This window comes from Geospiza fortis, unplaced genomic scaffold (assembly GCF_000277835.1).
Source record: "Geospiza fortis unplaced genomic scaffold, GeoFor_1.0 scaffold85, whole genome shotgun sequence".
NCBI lineage: Eukaryota > Metazoa > Chordata > Aves > Passeriformes > Thraupidae > Geospiza > Geospiza fortis.
Window position 1 is genome coordinate 1,814,227 of NW_005054358.1, and position 13,769 is coordinate 1,827,995.

Sequence of the window (13,769 nt, forward strand, 5' to 3'; positions counted from 1 at the left end):
AAGGGGCTGGGGCGGGCGGTGTGAGGGCAGGGTGAGGCTGAGAGGGGCTCTGAGGGAGCCTGGCTCCTGTGAGGGCTCGGGGGACCCTAAAGGCTCAAGGGGGTCTGGCAGCTGTGAGAAGACTGTGGGGGCTTGAGGATCTGTGAGGGCTTGGGGGGCGCTGTAAGGGCTGTGAGGGAATTGTGAGGGCTTGAGGAGTTTGGGGGCATGGGGAGCAGTGAGAGAGCTGAGGGCAGAGGGGTATCCTGGCAGCTGTGAGGGGAGTGTGGAGGTTTGGGGAGTCTGGCTGCTGTGAGGGGCTGTGAGGGCTTAGGGCTGCTCTGCACCTTACAATGGCAGCTCTGTAGAGGCCCCAGTGAGGTGAGGGGAAGGCCCCAGTGAGGGCCTCCTGCCTGCAAGGGGATTTGAGGTAGACATTGCTTACTTATGAAGGCTTCCCCACATGGGCACCTCCATCCTGGGCTGTGTGTGGGTGCTGCAGCTGTGTCATGAGGCAGCCAGACAGCCCGTGTTGGAGAAATAGCAGCCTTGCCTTTCCTTGTCCTTTATTCTACCTCCCAGCTTTGTGAGCACATTCTTGCCCAGACAGTGCATCCATTGGTCACAGTTTTATTAAGCATATTTGATTATTGTTTCAGCAGAATCTTTTTATGGTTGTATGTATTCATTGTGATGCCAGCTCGGTCTACAAGTCCCAGCATCTCTTCTTGTTTCATACTGGACCAAAAACTTGAAAGAGGCTCCTAATGGAGCTCCCAAGGCAGGGAGCTGCCTTGCCGTGGAGTGGGCTGAGGCAAATGCAGCCACGACCTCAATTCTGCTGACACAGGCCAGCTCTGTGTGACACACAAACAGCTCGTACACATCCTGGAATCTGTGCCTGGATAACAATAATCCAATCCTGTGCCTGGGTCAGGTGAGGAGGAGGTGGCAGGATATAGAAGCCCCGTGAAGGCTTTGGCTGGAGGCTGAATGGCCTCTGGTAGTCGGCTTAATACAAAGATTATGATGGTCGATATATCTGGCATATAAACAACATATTCCTGCAGAGGTGTTGGAAGGAGTCCAGGAACACTTGGAGCAGCCCCAGGGCATCAGGAGTGACTGAGAGGGTCCTGGGACAGGCCTGTGTCTGCTGAGGTGTCTGTGAGACACACACAGCTCATCCCTCACATCCACAGCCAGAATGCAGGAGGTTCATGCAGCTCCCTTTGCCTCAGATAGCTGAGTAATGCAGAGCCATTAGGGTCCAGATTTATCCTGCTAATTACAGGCATTGATTAAATAGTGTTCACACTGGAATCAGTGGAAAGGGATGGTTCGGCTCATTCGGAGCAGTCCTCTGACATCACCTTTCTGTTCTCTGTGATGGTGTCTGAGGTGACCAATTCCAAAAACTGCAGCATCATTTAGGTACTAAAGGCAGCCAGGATGAATCTGGATAAGACTTGCTCAAGGTTTCACACAAGGCTGTGCTAATCAGTCAAGACAGCTTTTCCTGCAGGATGTGATGCCATCTCCAGAGTAATGTACAAAAAGAATCCAGGCTTCTTTCTGATTAAAACCAGGGAATGTGGAGTGTGCTGCCTGTGTGGTGCTGTCTGGGGAGGCACATTCAGCATCGATTCTCTTCAAGTGTGCTCAGCACAACATTCAGAGGCACGTGTGCTCGGGAAACCCTGGAAAACCTGCCCTGAGATGGAGTGGGGGAGCCTCTGCAGGGCTTGGGGGAGGTTGTCTGCTACAAGTGCTGCTGTATTTAACACAGGCACAGAATTGGGGGTTTTTCAGCCAGGGCCAGAAAGCAAAGGCCTGTGCATTAGTGCCATCCATGTCCTCACTGTGTGAGCAATCCCGAGCCTTTGTGCTTCCCACAGCCTCTACTCCAGCCTGCACTGCCTTTCATGTTTGGGAAGCTGCTCTGTAATGTGTGCAGTGAGCAATTGTTGCCACCCCCAGCATTCCCAGAGGGAGTGTGAGAGTGGAAATGCTCTGCTTGGTTAAGGCTCCCATACCTGTCTGCAGAACCCAGTGGGGCAGGGGTAGGACCCTATGGAACAGCTCAGCTTTGCTCTCTGAGCTTCTAGAAGTTTCACCAGGAGATTCAGCCACCTGAATGTCTAAGGAGGAGGCATTTCAAATTATTTGTGCAATGTTAATTTTTTGCCAATTTTAGCCCAGTCAGTGAATATTTCTTTTCTTAGCTACCTGCACATCCATGGAAAAGGACAATTCTATCTTAAATATTTTTCAATTTTTAAATTGAAGTAAAATGCCAGTACTTTCCTCTGAGAAGGAGCACAGTGAGGAATCTCCATGGAGAGCTGCTGGAGCTGCTGACCATGTCAGCCCTGGTGTTTCTAAGGCTGTGGCAGGCCAGCATTAATTAGTGTGTGCCAAGGGGTGAGCTGGCAAGTGCCATGGCAGGTCTGTGCCAGAACCCTGGCTCACATGGAGCATTCCTCCCAGGGTGAGCCTCTGCATGGAATACTGAGTGTGAGGCAAACTCTGGGACAAAAAGCTGCACATTCCATGGTCCTGCCTGAGCCAAATGCTGAAGTGCATTTCTAGTGTGCCTTGGTTTAGTGGAGAGGCTGCAGCTTGCAAGCTGGGAGGGCAGAGAAAGGAACAGCAGTGAGGTGGGATGTTTGTGGCTCCCACGTTGTGTTTCCATTGCAGACATCTGTCTCAGCTGGTATTTGATTACTTTGAAAGATCTCAAACTCTGCTGCAAGTGACAAGCAGGGAGGTCTCACCTCGTTTAGGGGCAGATCCCATCTGTAAGTGCTGCATAAATTAATGTGGTAAGAGGGGTCCTAGAAAACATCAGGGCAGTATTCCATGGCTAAAAACTCTTGGTATAACCCACAGAGAGACACACAGGGAAGTTAAAACAAGTTGGAAATCGCATTTCTGTTTTGCTGAATTAGATACTAGAGTTTTTAAAAACTTTTTATTGCAATTGTTTTGGTTTTGTAACTACCTGTATTGCCTTTTGCTTGGAAACAGATTTTACTGTAAACACAACTGGTTTGGACAGAGTGGGGAGGGACTTTCTTTTCACTTTTGCATATTACCTTCCCCTTTTACTGAACAAGTGTTGTGTGTGTGTGTACAGAGCTGATCCCTCCCCTCAGCAGGCAGGCACACAGCCACTGTCATTCCTCTCTTGGTGCTTAACCAGTGAGATTGCAGCCTGTGTCTGAAACAGGATCTGAACTGAGCCTCTACCTGGGGCTGGCAGCAGCCCAGACAGGAATCACAGAACTAATCCTGTTCCTGTAGGTAAAAACCTGAAGCCCTGAGTTAAGGGAGGCACTCTGGAGGATGAGTGTGGGTGGGAGCTGCCTCCAGAACCAGAGGGTTTTTGGTGTTGGGGTTGTTCCAGGTTCATGGTAACACTGAAGTGAGACGTGGGTATGTGCAGGTGTTCTCTTGTTCTGGTTGTTACTTCTAAGGATAAACAGTCTTGTTTTCCAGAAATTACTGCTGCTGTGCTATTGAAGTTATGGAGGTGAGAGGCTGCTTCCAGAGACCAGTGAGTGAGAGGTGCAGTTGTGGGATTTGTGCCTAAGGGAAATCAGAATAACTGAACGGGATCAAGCCACAGACCCACCTAGGCCAGTGTCTTGTCTCTAATGCTCTGCAGCAGTTACCAAAGAGGAACAGGGCAAACAGATATGGATGTGGCAGGTGGTTGGGGCAATTCTTTAGCCACAAGCAAGTAACTTTTTGTTCAATAGCCCCAATGGGTTATTATGAGTTTATCTAATCACCTTTTGCAGCTATGTAAACTTTTGGCATAAACAGCCTCCTATCCTGGTGAGTCCTGTGGTTTAACTACAATTGGAGTAGAAGAAGAGCTCCTTCCATTTGGTTTGATGATTCCCACTGAGTAACTCCATTCACAGGGCCGTGAGTCTGTCCCTTCAGAGCTTTCACTCGAGGACTGTTTCACATTTTCTGTGATACTGTGAGACAAGGTAATGCTAAACCAGTTTTTACTTTGTGTAATGTTTGGCATTAATTGGCCATTTACATCTCTTTCATGTTTGAAACGTGTGGACTTTGAACATTGTTCCCATGAAGGTTCCACAGCTCTGCTGCTGTTCCTTGTCCAGTGATAAGCCTGATAGTTGTTGCCTTCTTCCACATGGAGGATCTGTTTCTCCTGAGACTTTCCACCAAGAAAGTGGTGACTAATTTGGTCATGAGGTGCACATATGGTGATACCTCTGCTGTGAACAAAAATAAGCTTTCCTTCACACAAAAGTTGATTTTGTCATTACTCTGTCTCTCTCAAACCTCCTCTTCATTCTCACGGCATTTCTCTTCCTGGTAGAGATTATTCTTTCTCTCTCTTGTTTACAAAACAGCCTTCATCCATATTCCGTGCTAGTGCCTGTCTCCCTGCATAGGGGACTTTTTCCAGTGCCATGGCTTCTTAAATCCCTGGTCAGAGTGGCTTTCACACTCCACACAGAGAGTTCCCATACTGCAGTGTCTTTTCCCTGCATCCCCGAGGTGTTCCTGGAGAAGCCTCCTTGCTAAGTGATGTCATTGGTGGTGGGAGAAGCTGCTGGCTGTGTCAGAGATTTCCTCAGGCTTTAAGGGGTGCTCTGCCAGCCTCCCTCTCGTGCCTGATCCCTGGCATTGCACACTACTGCTGCAGCAGTTCCTGTTCTGTGTTTGTGTGACCTGAACAGAGATCTGACAGCATCCCACTGCAGGAGGGCTGTGAGCATCGCACATGGGGGGAACCTGGGCACCTCCATGTACACTGATGTCTGCACTTAGAAAACTCCAAACCACTGGGACTTACCTGAGTTTGATGGCATTGTGAGAGGACTTTATATTAAGAAAGCTGTGGCAAAATTTGCAAAAATTGCAAAATTTGTTTTCTGATCCCAGTATTCCTTCAGGCCTGTTTTTCTTCAGTGTGTTCAGAATTAGCTCTTGAAGTAGGAGTGACAGTCCAGGAGGTAGGATATAAACATCATATGGCTGCTTGCTTCTCTGGAAAGACACTCAGATACAGGATCAGAGGCAGGGTAGAAGAACAACACGAAAATATACTAAATGCAGCCATCCATGAAAGGCATTCCTCTCATCTTCTGCTGGGTTTTCTCCACAGGAGATTCTGGATTCCAAGGCTTGGGTCTCTCCTACCACAGGGAGCCTGAGTATGTCAGAATGGGAAGAAAGAAACAACTCAGGCCCTGTGGGTACTGCAGAGGGGAAGTGCAGGCAACAAAGTATTTCCCTCAATATTCATGGGAATTCACTGGGACAACTCAGATGGGATGTACTGGTTGAGAATCCATGGTGCTTTTGGATGCCTAAATGACAGCCCTAATAGCCAGGAGCAGATCAGTCACCCTGTTGTGTGTCTGAAGCCAAAATAGAGAAAGTCCTTTCTGGTGTCAATTTTTTTTATCTAATACTTTTATTTCTTTCTTACTGGTATCTGCTGACAGCAGCAGAACTGCAGTTGCACATGAGCAGACTTTATTATCTGTCAGAAGATCTCTGCCATGGTTCAGCCTGAGTGAGAAGCGAGGGCCCTGTATATAAACATAAAGAATTTACAGACAGTTAGAAAATCCTCATTATTTATAATTTCCACAGTTGAATTGTACCTAAAGGCCTGCAAGCATCTTTGTTTCAAAGTGAGTGAGTTCATCTAGAATATCCTTTTAAGTAGATTTCGGCTGTCCAGGCAATCTGGAGATTTATTCTGCAAACTTATTATGGGGCTGACATGAACAACCTGCTCTACAGAGAGCTGGGAGGAAGGAATATGTTACCAGTATTAGTCTCCTTTCTTCTCATGGGTCCCCATTTTGTTATTTTATGCCTTTTTTTATTACCAGAACACCAGTTTAAAAATCCCAATCTATCTTATCATCTAGTAAAAACATGTATAAATGTTTTTATCTGTCAGAAAAAGAAGTGGTGGTGGTTTTCTTCATGGCAGAGCAGTGTTCATTGTCAGGGTTGCTCAAGGGGCAGGGATTTAATTCAGTGGCATGTGGAAGGCAAAAGTGAAGTGTCAGGAGGCCACTCTGAGCTCATTGCCTAATTACTCACTTATTATCTATGTGGAAGTCCCAAAGCTTCTAAACAAGAGCTTGGGGAAGGTCTGGCTGACATCCTTTTCTCTTGGACCCTGTGATCTATTCCAGTTCAAGAAGGTGCAGTGACTGACAGGCCAGAGCACCTGGAGTCCAGGAGTTCCTGGCATCTCACTGCCTTCTTTCCATTTCTGACAGTGGTGGGATTCTTCCTCAGCAGGTTCCAAATCTGAGCCAGGAATCCCAGAACTCACCCCTATGCTGTCAGGTCACCGAGCCAGAGCTCTGTTTCCATTTTGCATTTCCAGGTGCAGGATGAATGAAGTCTCAGGAATTTCCCTGACATTGCTGACTCCATGATAACCTCTTTATTTTTTCTATGCCATCTTGCCTGCATGCCTCCTACCTTCTTCAGATGGTTTGAGCAAAGAACACATCAAAAGGTGTAGGCATGTCTCTCATCAACTAAATCCCAGCAGTCAGGTTATCTGAAATCTTTTTCTTTCACTGGAAAGAAAGTGCCTTCAGGGGTTCTCATTGTGTACCCCAAAAGGACACAGCAAAACAGCTCTCAAGTAGAGGCAGCAGCAGCACCCCCATCCTGCTCCCTGAAACACTCTGTGTTCACAATAACCCCCCTGCTTTGATCTCTTGCCAAGAATAACACAGTCTATTAAAACATCTTTAATGACATGATACAATTAAAAATATCTAACGTGCAACTCAAAGAAATGAATATGAAGCTTAAGTCTGTTTCCACAGCCCTCTAAACTTGACTGGCAGGTTCCAAACCTTCATTAATTGGCCTGAAAATGCATGAATACCCCAATATTATGGGGTGTGTGTGTCCTATATTATCAGTTGGGAGCACAAGGGACGAATAATCAGATTTGAAAGGATTTAGGTGCCATGGTAGCTTTAAAAATCCTGCAAGGCTCACCACTGCATCTGTGAGCATTTACATTTCTGTTTAAAGTGGTCTGAAAAGCCTTAGAGACACTTGTCCCTGAGGCTCTTAACAGTCTGTGTGTTTTAAGTCTCTGAAGCAGTTGAGAAGAGAGCTCTAAATGCCTTAGTCAAAGGACAGTGCTTGTGAATCGATCCCTTTTCTTCACAGTAACTCAGAATTTGCACAGCACCTCATCTTTCAGGTGTGCAGAACAGACCAGAGGAGCTGGAATGACTGCCAGGTCATTCAGGGGAATCCTGATTATTAGATCATAAAGTAACTCTGGTCATGGTGAAATATGAAAGTGACAATTAAGAAAGCTTCTGTTCCTGAGTCTGCTCTGGTCTAAAGGGCAGTGTCAGCTGAGACACTTCCAGAGTCAGCAAGAGAAGCAGGTCAGTGCAAATGAGCAAACAGGTGAACCTCAGCCCAGTGTGAGCCCAGCTTTAGCAAATGTGAAATTAAATGTGTTCATTTGAGTCCTTGCTAAAGAGTTTAAATTGGCAATTTTAACCCTGTGTGGCCGTGACTCAGCTGAGAGACAAAAACTCAGCTGTGCATCTGTGCCCTTTGTTTCTCTTTCTCCTTTGATCCTCTGCACATTTTGTAGAGGCCAAGACTAAGAAGGATTGGTTTTGAAGGATTCCTGGTCAGCAAGGAGCGTTCATTGGAAGGGGCATGTGGCCATCATCACTGACATGAAAGCACAGACAGATCAGGCAGAAAACACCTGCATTTTCCCTAGAACAGGGAAGCAGTTGGCTCTTATATTCTGACAGTGTTTTAATGCCCCTCCAGTCTTTACTAATGGCAATACTGCAGGTATCATCTCTCAAGAGGCCACAGAAGAGGACAGAGCACATTTTTCAGACACCACCTCTTCTGATTTGACAGGATTATACAGTATTAGCTTCACAGCAGCTCAGGGCCTGCCTGCTCAGAGGCATCATTTCATGTCTGACATGAGTAATCCCAGCTGTAGCCCAAGGAAGAGCCATGCAGGCTGTTCTTGTTTGGAGAATGAATAGCTTACCATCCACCAGGAATCACAGACTTCCTGTGGAGCAGGCTCCATTGTCTCAACGTACAGCAGTGCAAGTACCAGCAAGTTGCTGGGAGCCCTGCAGGAAAATCACTTGCATCCTCCAGTGTGATTTCTGTCTGGACCCTGTTAACTGTGCTCTGACAAGTCTTGAGTCACAGAAAGCCATCAGTCATCGAAAACGCTGCTGTTCCTGTGGCTGGAGCTGCTCTCCTTGGCCATCACTCGGTACGAGATGCGCAGGAAGGAGCCCATGAGCAGCACCACGAAGAGGATCAGGAGCAAGGACCAGACCCCCGGCTCGATGCCCTTGAGGAAGCTTGGGCTGTCCTGGGGGATGCTGCTGGTCAGGCTCAGCAGGTACCCCAGAGTCCAGCCAGATGATCTGTCACCCATCTGTTGAAATAAAAAGGAGAGGTCAGAAAAGAAGGAGACGGCCTGGACCCCAGTTGTGTTTCTGTGCATAGGCTCAAGGCTTTGTATGCATTATCTGAGACTGATCCAAGGATTTGGCTTGCAGTGAGGAGCTCTCCCACTCTGAGTGCCCTGAGAACACCAACAGGCCTTAATGGCATTTCCACCCACACCTCTGCCCACGGGCATGGGCGCTCCATGTAAGCTCTGGCCTGGGCAGTCCCCTCTCTCCTGAGCTGTGCTGTAGGGGAGTGCTGTTCTCTGCTTACTGATGGGTTGTTCTGGTGGATCTCAAGTCTGCATTGTGGATAGTTGTCTCTCTGGCCCTGGCTGAACCTCACACCGATGGTTTAGGTTGCTTGTCTCTGTCTTTCCAGGCTCCCTGGGTGTCCTGAACCTACCTCATTACCTTGCCTTTTCTGATGGTCATTACTTGGCCCTGCTCAGTGGGACCATGGCTGTGATTGTCAGTTGTGAAGAGGTCTGGGAACAGGCTTTCTTTTCTTTTGTGAAGGGAATCAAATCTCCCTGTCCTTAGGGCCTCCAGATCCTGGAGCAATTTCAGACCTTTATTAGAGATTAGGTTAGATTATTAGACATTAGGAAGAAATTCTTCTCTGGGAGGGTGGTAGGGCCTTGGCACAGAGAAGCTGTGGCTACCCCTGCATCCCTGGCAGTGCCCAAGGCCAGGCTGGATGGGGCTTGGAGCAACATGGGACAGTGGAAGGTGTCCCTGCCCATGGCAGGGGTGGAATGAGAAAAGCTTTACATTTCCTTCCAGTCCAAAACCAGTCTAGGATTCTATGATGAAAAGGTATTTACCAACCTTCACGAGTACGAAGGTGATTGCGGAAAGGTAGGGAAGCACCTTTTGGCTCAGGAAATGTTACCAGCAGCTTGTCTTTAGCATTAAGTGGAGATCAAGCTGTACTTCCTTCCCTGTCAACACAGATTTCTAAAGATTGTGCTGATCCAGAGAAGATTTTTGACCCATGTGTTTTTCAGAGAGGAGAAGTCTAACCTCTGGCTCTTTGACACTGGTTTTCTTGTTCGTCACAACTGTGAATCCATTTTACAAAACTGTCCTGCTGGAGAAGCCCAGCTGGTTAGGGCCTGTCAGTGTGGGAGCAGGTTGGCTGTGCTGGAACCAGCCCTCCTGGTCACTGGGAGCACTGTGCTGCAGGGACTGACCTTCTGGAATGCAGTCCAGGCAGGCTGGTCAAAGTCAAGTGTGTATCCTCTTGTGCTGAGATGGAAGATGAAGGCAGACACAGTGCAGTAATCAACAAGTGTATCCAGGCTTGCTTGGGACTCCCTAATCAGCTGGTGCCATTTCCAGAACAAAAAAAAAAAGAAGATGGGGGAGAAAAAGAAAAGAAGTAAATACTCAACAGCTGAATTTCAGGCCTGCTACATCCTCTCCTTTCCTGTTCTGAAAGTGACTGGGACTGTAGGAGGGGTTTGTGTCCTGTGCAGACTGAAACCACATTTCCGGCACTCACTCGGCTGTGGGGTAGAAATCCATGTCATCTGTTACTTTGTTCCCATCTGACTAAGCCAGATCCAAGAGCAGCAGGACTGACAGCCAGGTTGCCTTGCTGGTGAATTGCTTGGTAGGATTGATTCCCTGCTCTCTAATTAGGTTGAGCTGATGCTGCAGCCTTTCTCCCAACTGGAACATTGGGATCTTTCTCCTCCTTCCAGAAGAGAATGCTTAGGGGACTGCTTATGGCTCATTAACAAACCCTGGAGAAATTGTCCCATTTGAATGTCACTGTGGATGCTCCATCAGTGTAAATGCAAATGAGGGTGACCTCATAACCACCAACTCAGGGAAAGAAGTGACAAACTCCCTCTGGCTTGGGCTCCATGGGCCCAGGTGAAATGGGAGCAACCCTGGAGCACGTCTGAGTGGACATGTCCCTTGCACTTAAGGACAGAAGGATAACAGAAAGACCAAGGTAATGTGCAGGAGTGAGTAGACAACCTTCTTGTTTACTCCTTAAAAGACTGTAAAAGGCATTTGTGGCTTTTCATTTAATTAGGTCCAGGTGTTACCAGCAGCAGCTGGGATTTGAGAGGAAGGAAAATAAGTGGAGCCTGTTTCCTCAAAGTAAAAAAAAAAAAACCAAAAAAAAAACCAAAAACAAAAACCCAAAGAAAAGCCCCACAAAAAAACCCAAACCCACAAAATCCAGATAAATCCAAATTTTTCCCTGAGGGAGCCAGTAAGTTACAGTTCTGTCAGTCTGAGCCCTGAGGGCTTTTGCAGCAAACTGTTCCTTGCTTCCCCCCCTCCCCACACCCCAAGTTACTCCACAGTTACCTCTTTGACAGACATCCCACACAGCCTCTGGACAGCCTGACCCAAGTCAGGAGAAGGTGCAGTTCCTCTCAGGAAGTCCATGGCCTCAGAAACCACCTACAAGAGCAGCAGAAATAATCATCAGGTGGGACTGTGCCTTGTGTCCTTGCCCTGCACACCAGAAAGTGCCCCTGGGGAAGTGAGGGGCAGTGGCTGAGCATTGCCAGGGTGCCCTTGGTGTGCAGGGTTGGTTCCAGTGCCTTGGAAGGGCTCAAGGGACATGAGCAGAGCTGTTGCTGTCTGGAGATGGAAACAGCTCTGTTCCCAGCAGCAGCAGCACCCAGCAGCCTTCCTGGCCCTGCCTGGATAAGTAGACTGGTCATAGAATCAAAAAATCATATTGGTTGCAGAAGATGTCTGAAATCAAGTTTAACCATTAACCCAGCACTGCCAAGCCCACCACTAAACAATGTCCCCAAGTGCCACGTTCTGCACAGCCTTTAAATCCTTCCAAGGATGGTGATTCCACCACTGCCCTGGGCAGCCCATGAGGAGCACCGACAACCCTCTTGGTGAAGGAATTTTCCCTAATATCCAGTCTAAACTTCTTCTAGCACAGCCTGAGGCCATTCCCTCTGCTCCTGTCCCTGTTCCCTGGGAGCAGAGCCGACCCCCCTGGCTGTCCCCTCCTGTCAGGAGTTGTGCAGAGCCACAAGGTCCCCTCTGAGCCTCCTTTTCTCCAGGCTGAGCCCATTTCCAGCTCCCTCAGCCTCTCCTGGGGCTCCAGCCCCTTCCCCAGCTCTGTTCCCTTCCCTGGACATTCTACAGCCCCTCAGTGTCCTTCTTGCCCAAAACTGAGCACAATATTCATGGTGTAACCTCACCAGTGCTGAGAACTAGGAGATGATCCCAATGCTCCTCAGCACCATGTCCATGGGAGACTCAGGAGCAGGGAGCTGGGGAAATTTCCAGTTACCCTCCCTGGAAATGCCCTCAGCTTGTCCTAGGATCTTGAGCTACTCCTGGCTTAACAATCCAATGACTTTGGCCACTAAACCCAGGTTCTCAGGCAGAAAGGTGCTTGTGGTGCAGCATGACCAGAAGTTTGTAAGAGAGGGGCAGAGGATCTCCAGCTTTACCACAGACCTGGTGTGAGAAGAGCTGCTCAGCACTCAGCTCCTGACTGTCCCATCCCTGCTGGCTCCTGCTCAGCACTCAGCTCCTGACTGTCCCATCCCTGCTGGCTCCATGGAGCCCTAGAGTTGGTCTCAGCAGCAGACACTGAAGAGACATAGATGGAAAAAGCTCCCCCCAGTCCCTGTGGGAAGCCAGTGGTCCATGTTTGAACAGCTGTGTGGCAATGAGGGGGAGAGGGCAGGAGTGTCATGGTCTGGATGTTCCCACTATATTGATTAATGGTCAAACTGGTCCCATTTCATGGGTTCCTCATACCAGTTACTTACCCCAGTGAAAATGAGAACTCACCAGAAGCTTGGTCTGAGGGGGCTTGAGACCACTGCTGACGGAGGGCTTGAAGAAGCTGCAGGAGGAGGAGGAGGAAGAGTTGAGCAGGCTTTGCATGAGGTTCATGCAGGCTCTGGGGTTGCTGGAGCCCGTGATGTTGAAGACCTCCTTGGGGCCAGGGATGTCCCGTGTGTCATCAGTGGCAGCACAAGGCCCAGTATGCACTGATTGCCACTGCACCTCCTGGGAGTAGGTGAGGGGCCAGCAGGGATTGGACACAGTTTTAGCACTTCTCTGATCCTGGAGGCAGAATAAAACAAAGAGGAGCAAGAGAGGACATTGGCATCCCAAGGCTTCACACGGAAGACAGAATGTAACATGGTTAGGAACAGCTTTCCCCAAGCACCACAGTGCTGAGATCAAGCAGGGAGGCTGTGAAAGCTTTGCCAAATCTCATGGCAAATCTTGAGTCAACCATGAGGCCCAGGCAGGTCCCAGCTGAGCTCAGGGCCAGTGACTGGACCTGCTGAGAAGTGATGAGTCCCAGCCCTACCACCCTCCCTTAGAGCACAAATACAATTTCATGCATCCTGTGCTCTTTCTAGTTGCAAGAAGGAGGCTGTTCTGATCTGCCTTCCAGATGGTTCAGACCCACAAGAATCAGCGGTTCTTATCTCTAGCAATTTAGCACTCTAACTGTGGTGAAGTTGGTGTCCAATGTGTGACATTCAGGTCTTAAATAAGAGCAAGTGGTGTTTATAGGGAGGAAAGTGAATGGGCAAGGAGCAGTTAATTCCTGAAAAACACAGTTTTGATGAGGATTCTTGAGTTTGTATTATCCTATACCACTCTTTTCCTTCCCCCCATTCCCAAGTGAAATAAAGTTTGGAAGAACCAAAACAGTGGCATGTTTTCAAAATGAAATATTGCTCTTTTAAAGATGCTTCAGGGTTAAAGTCAGCAAAGGAAATACCCCAAATGGAAGGTCCCAGTTGGTCCCTGGGTGCTCCCATTCTAGGATGGAGGATCAGTTCCTAGGAGCCAAGGCAAGCCTTGCCTCTCCTCACCCTGAAGGTGATGTTGACACCTCTGAAGAGCAATTTTTTGCTTGTGTGTTAAGTGGGAGCCAAATAGAACCTGTAAGTAGGAAACCCTTGAACTGGGGCCTGTGCATCTGCTTTACAAATGCACTGGGTTTTTCTAATATATGCAAACAGCCTCTACTAAAGAGGGATTGACTTTAAAGTGATCAACACTTTGCCCAATTCCACACCTTGCGCAGCTGCCATTTGGTGGTGTTGTGCCTCTGAGCTGACACTCACACTCACTTGGAGGAGCAGAGAGAGCAGACACTCACACTGACACTCACCTGGATGAGCACAGAGAGCACACACTCACACTCACCCTCACCTGGAGGAGCACAGCAGACACTCACCCTCACACTCACCTGCAGGAGCACAGACAGCAGACACACTCACACTCACCTGCAAGAGCACAGACAGCAGACACACTCACACTCAC

The 13,769-nt window shown here is 48.4% G+C and overlaps 1 protein-coding gene across 1 annotated transcript in view; it reads right to left on the minus strand.

Moving 5' to 3' along the window:
* Positions 1 to 8,233: 8,233 nt before the first annotated feature.
* Positions 8,234 to 13,769, minus strand: part of LOC102035864 (ectonucleoside triphosphate diphosphohydrolase 2-like) — a 12,670-nt gene continuing 7,134 nt past the window's right edge. The window contains exons 6-9 of the mRNA XM_005423798.1: positions 12,270 to 12,615; positions 10,806 to 10,901; positions 9,671 to 9,802; positions 8,234 to 8,461 (exon numbers count right to left, since the gene is read on the minus strand). Of these exons, the coding sequence (XP_005423855.1) occupies positions 8,234 to 8,461; positions 9,671 to 9,802; positions 10,806 to 10,901; positions 12,270 to 12,615 (802 nt within the window). The remainder of the gene's footprint in view (positions 8,462 to 9,670; positions 9,803 to 10,805; positions 10,902 to 12,269; positions 12,616 to 13,769) is intronic.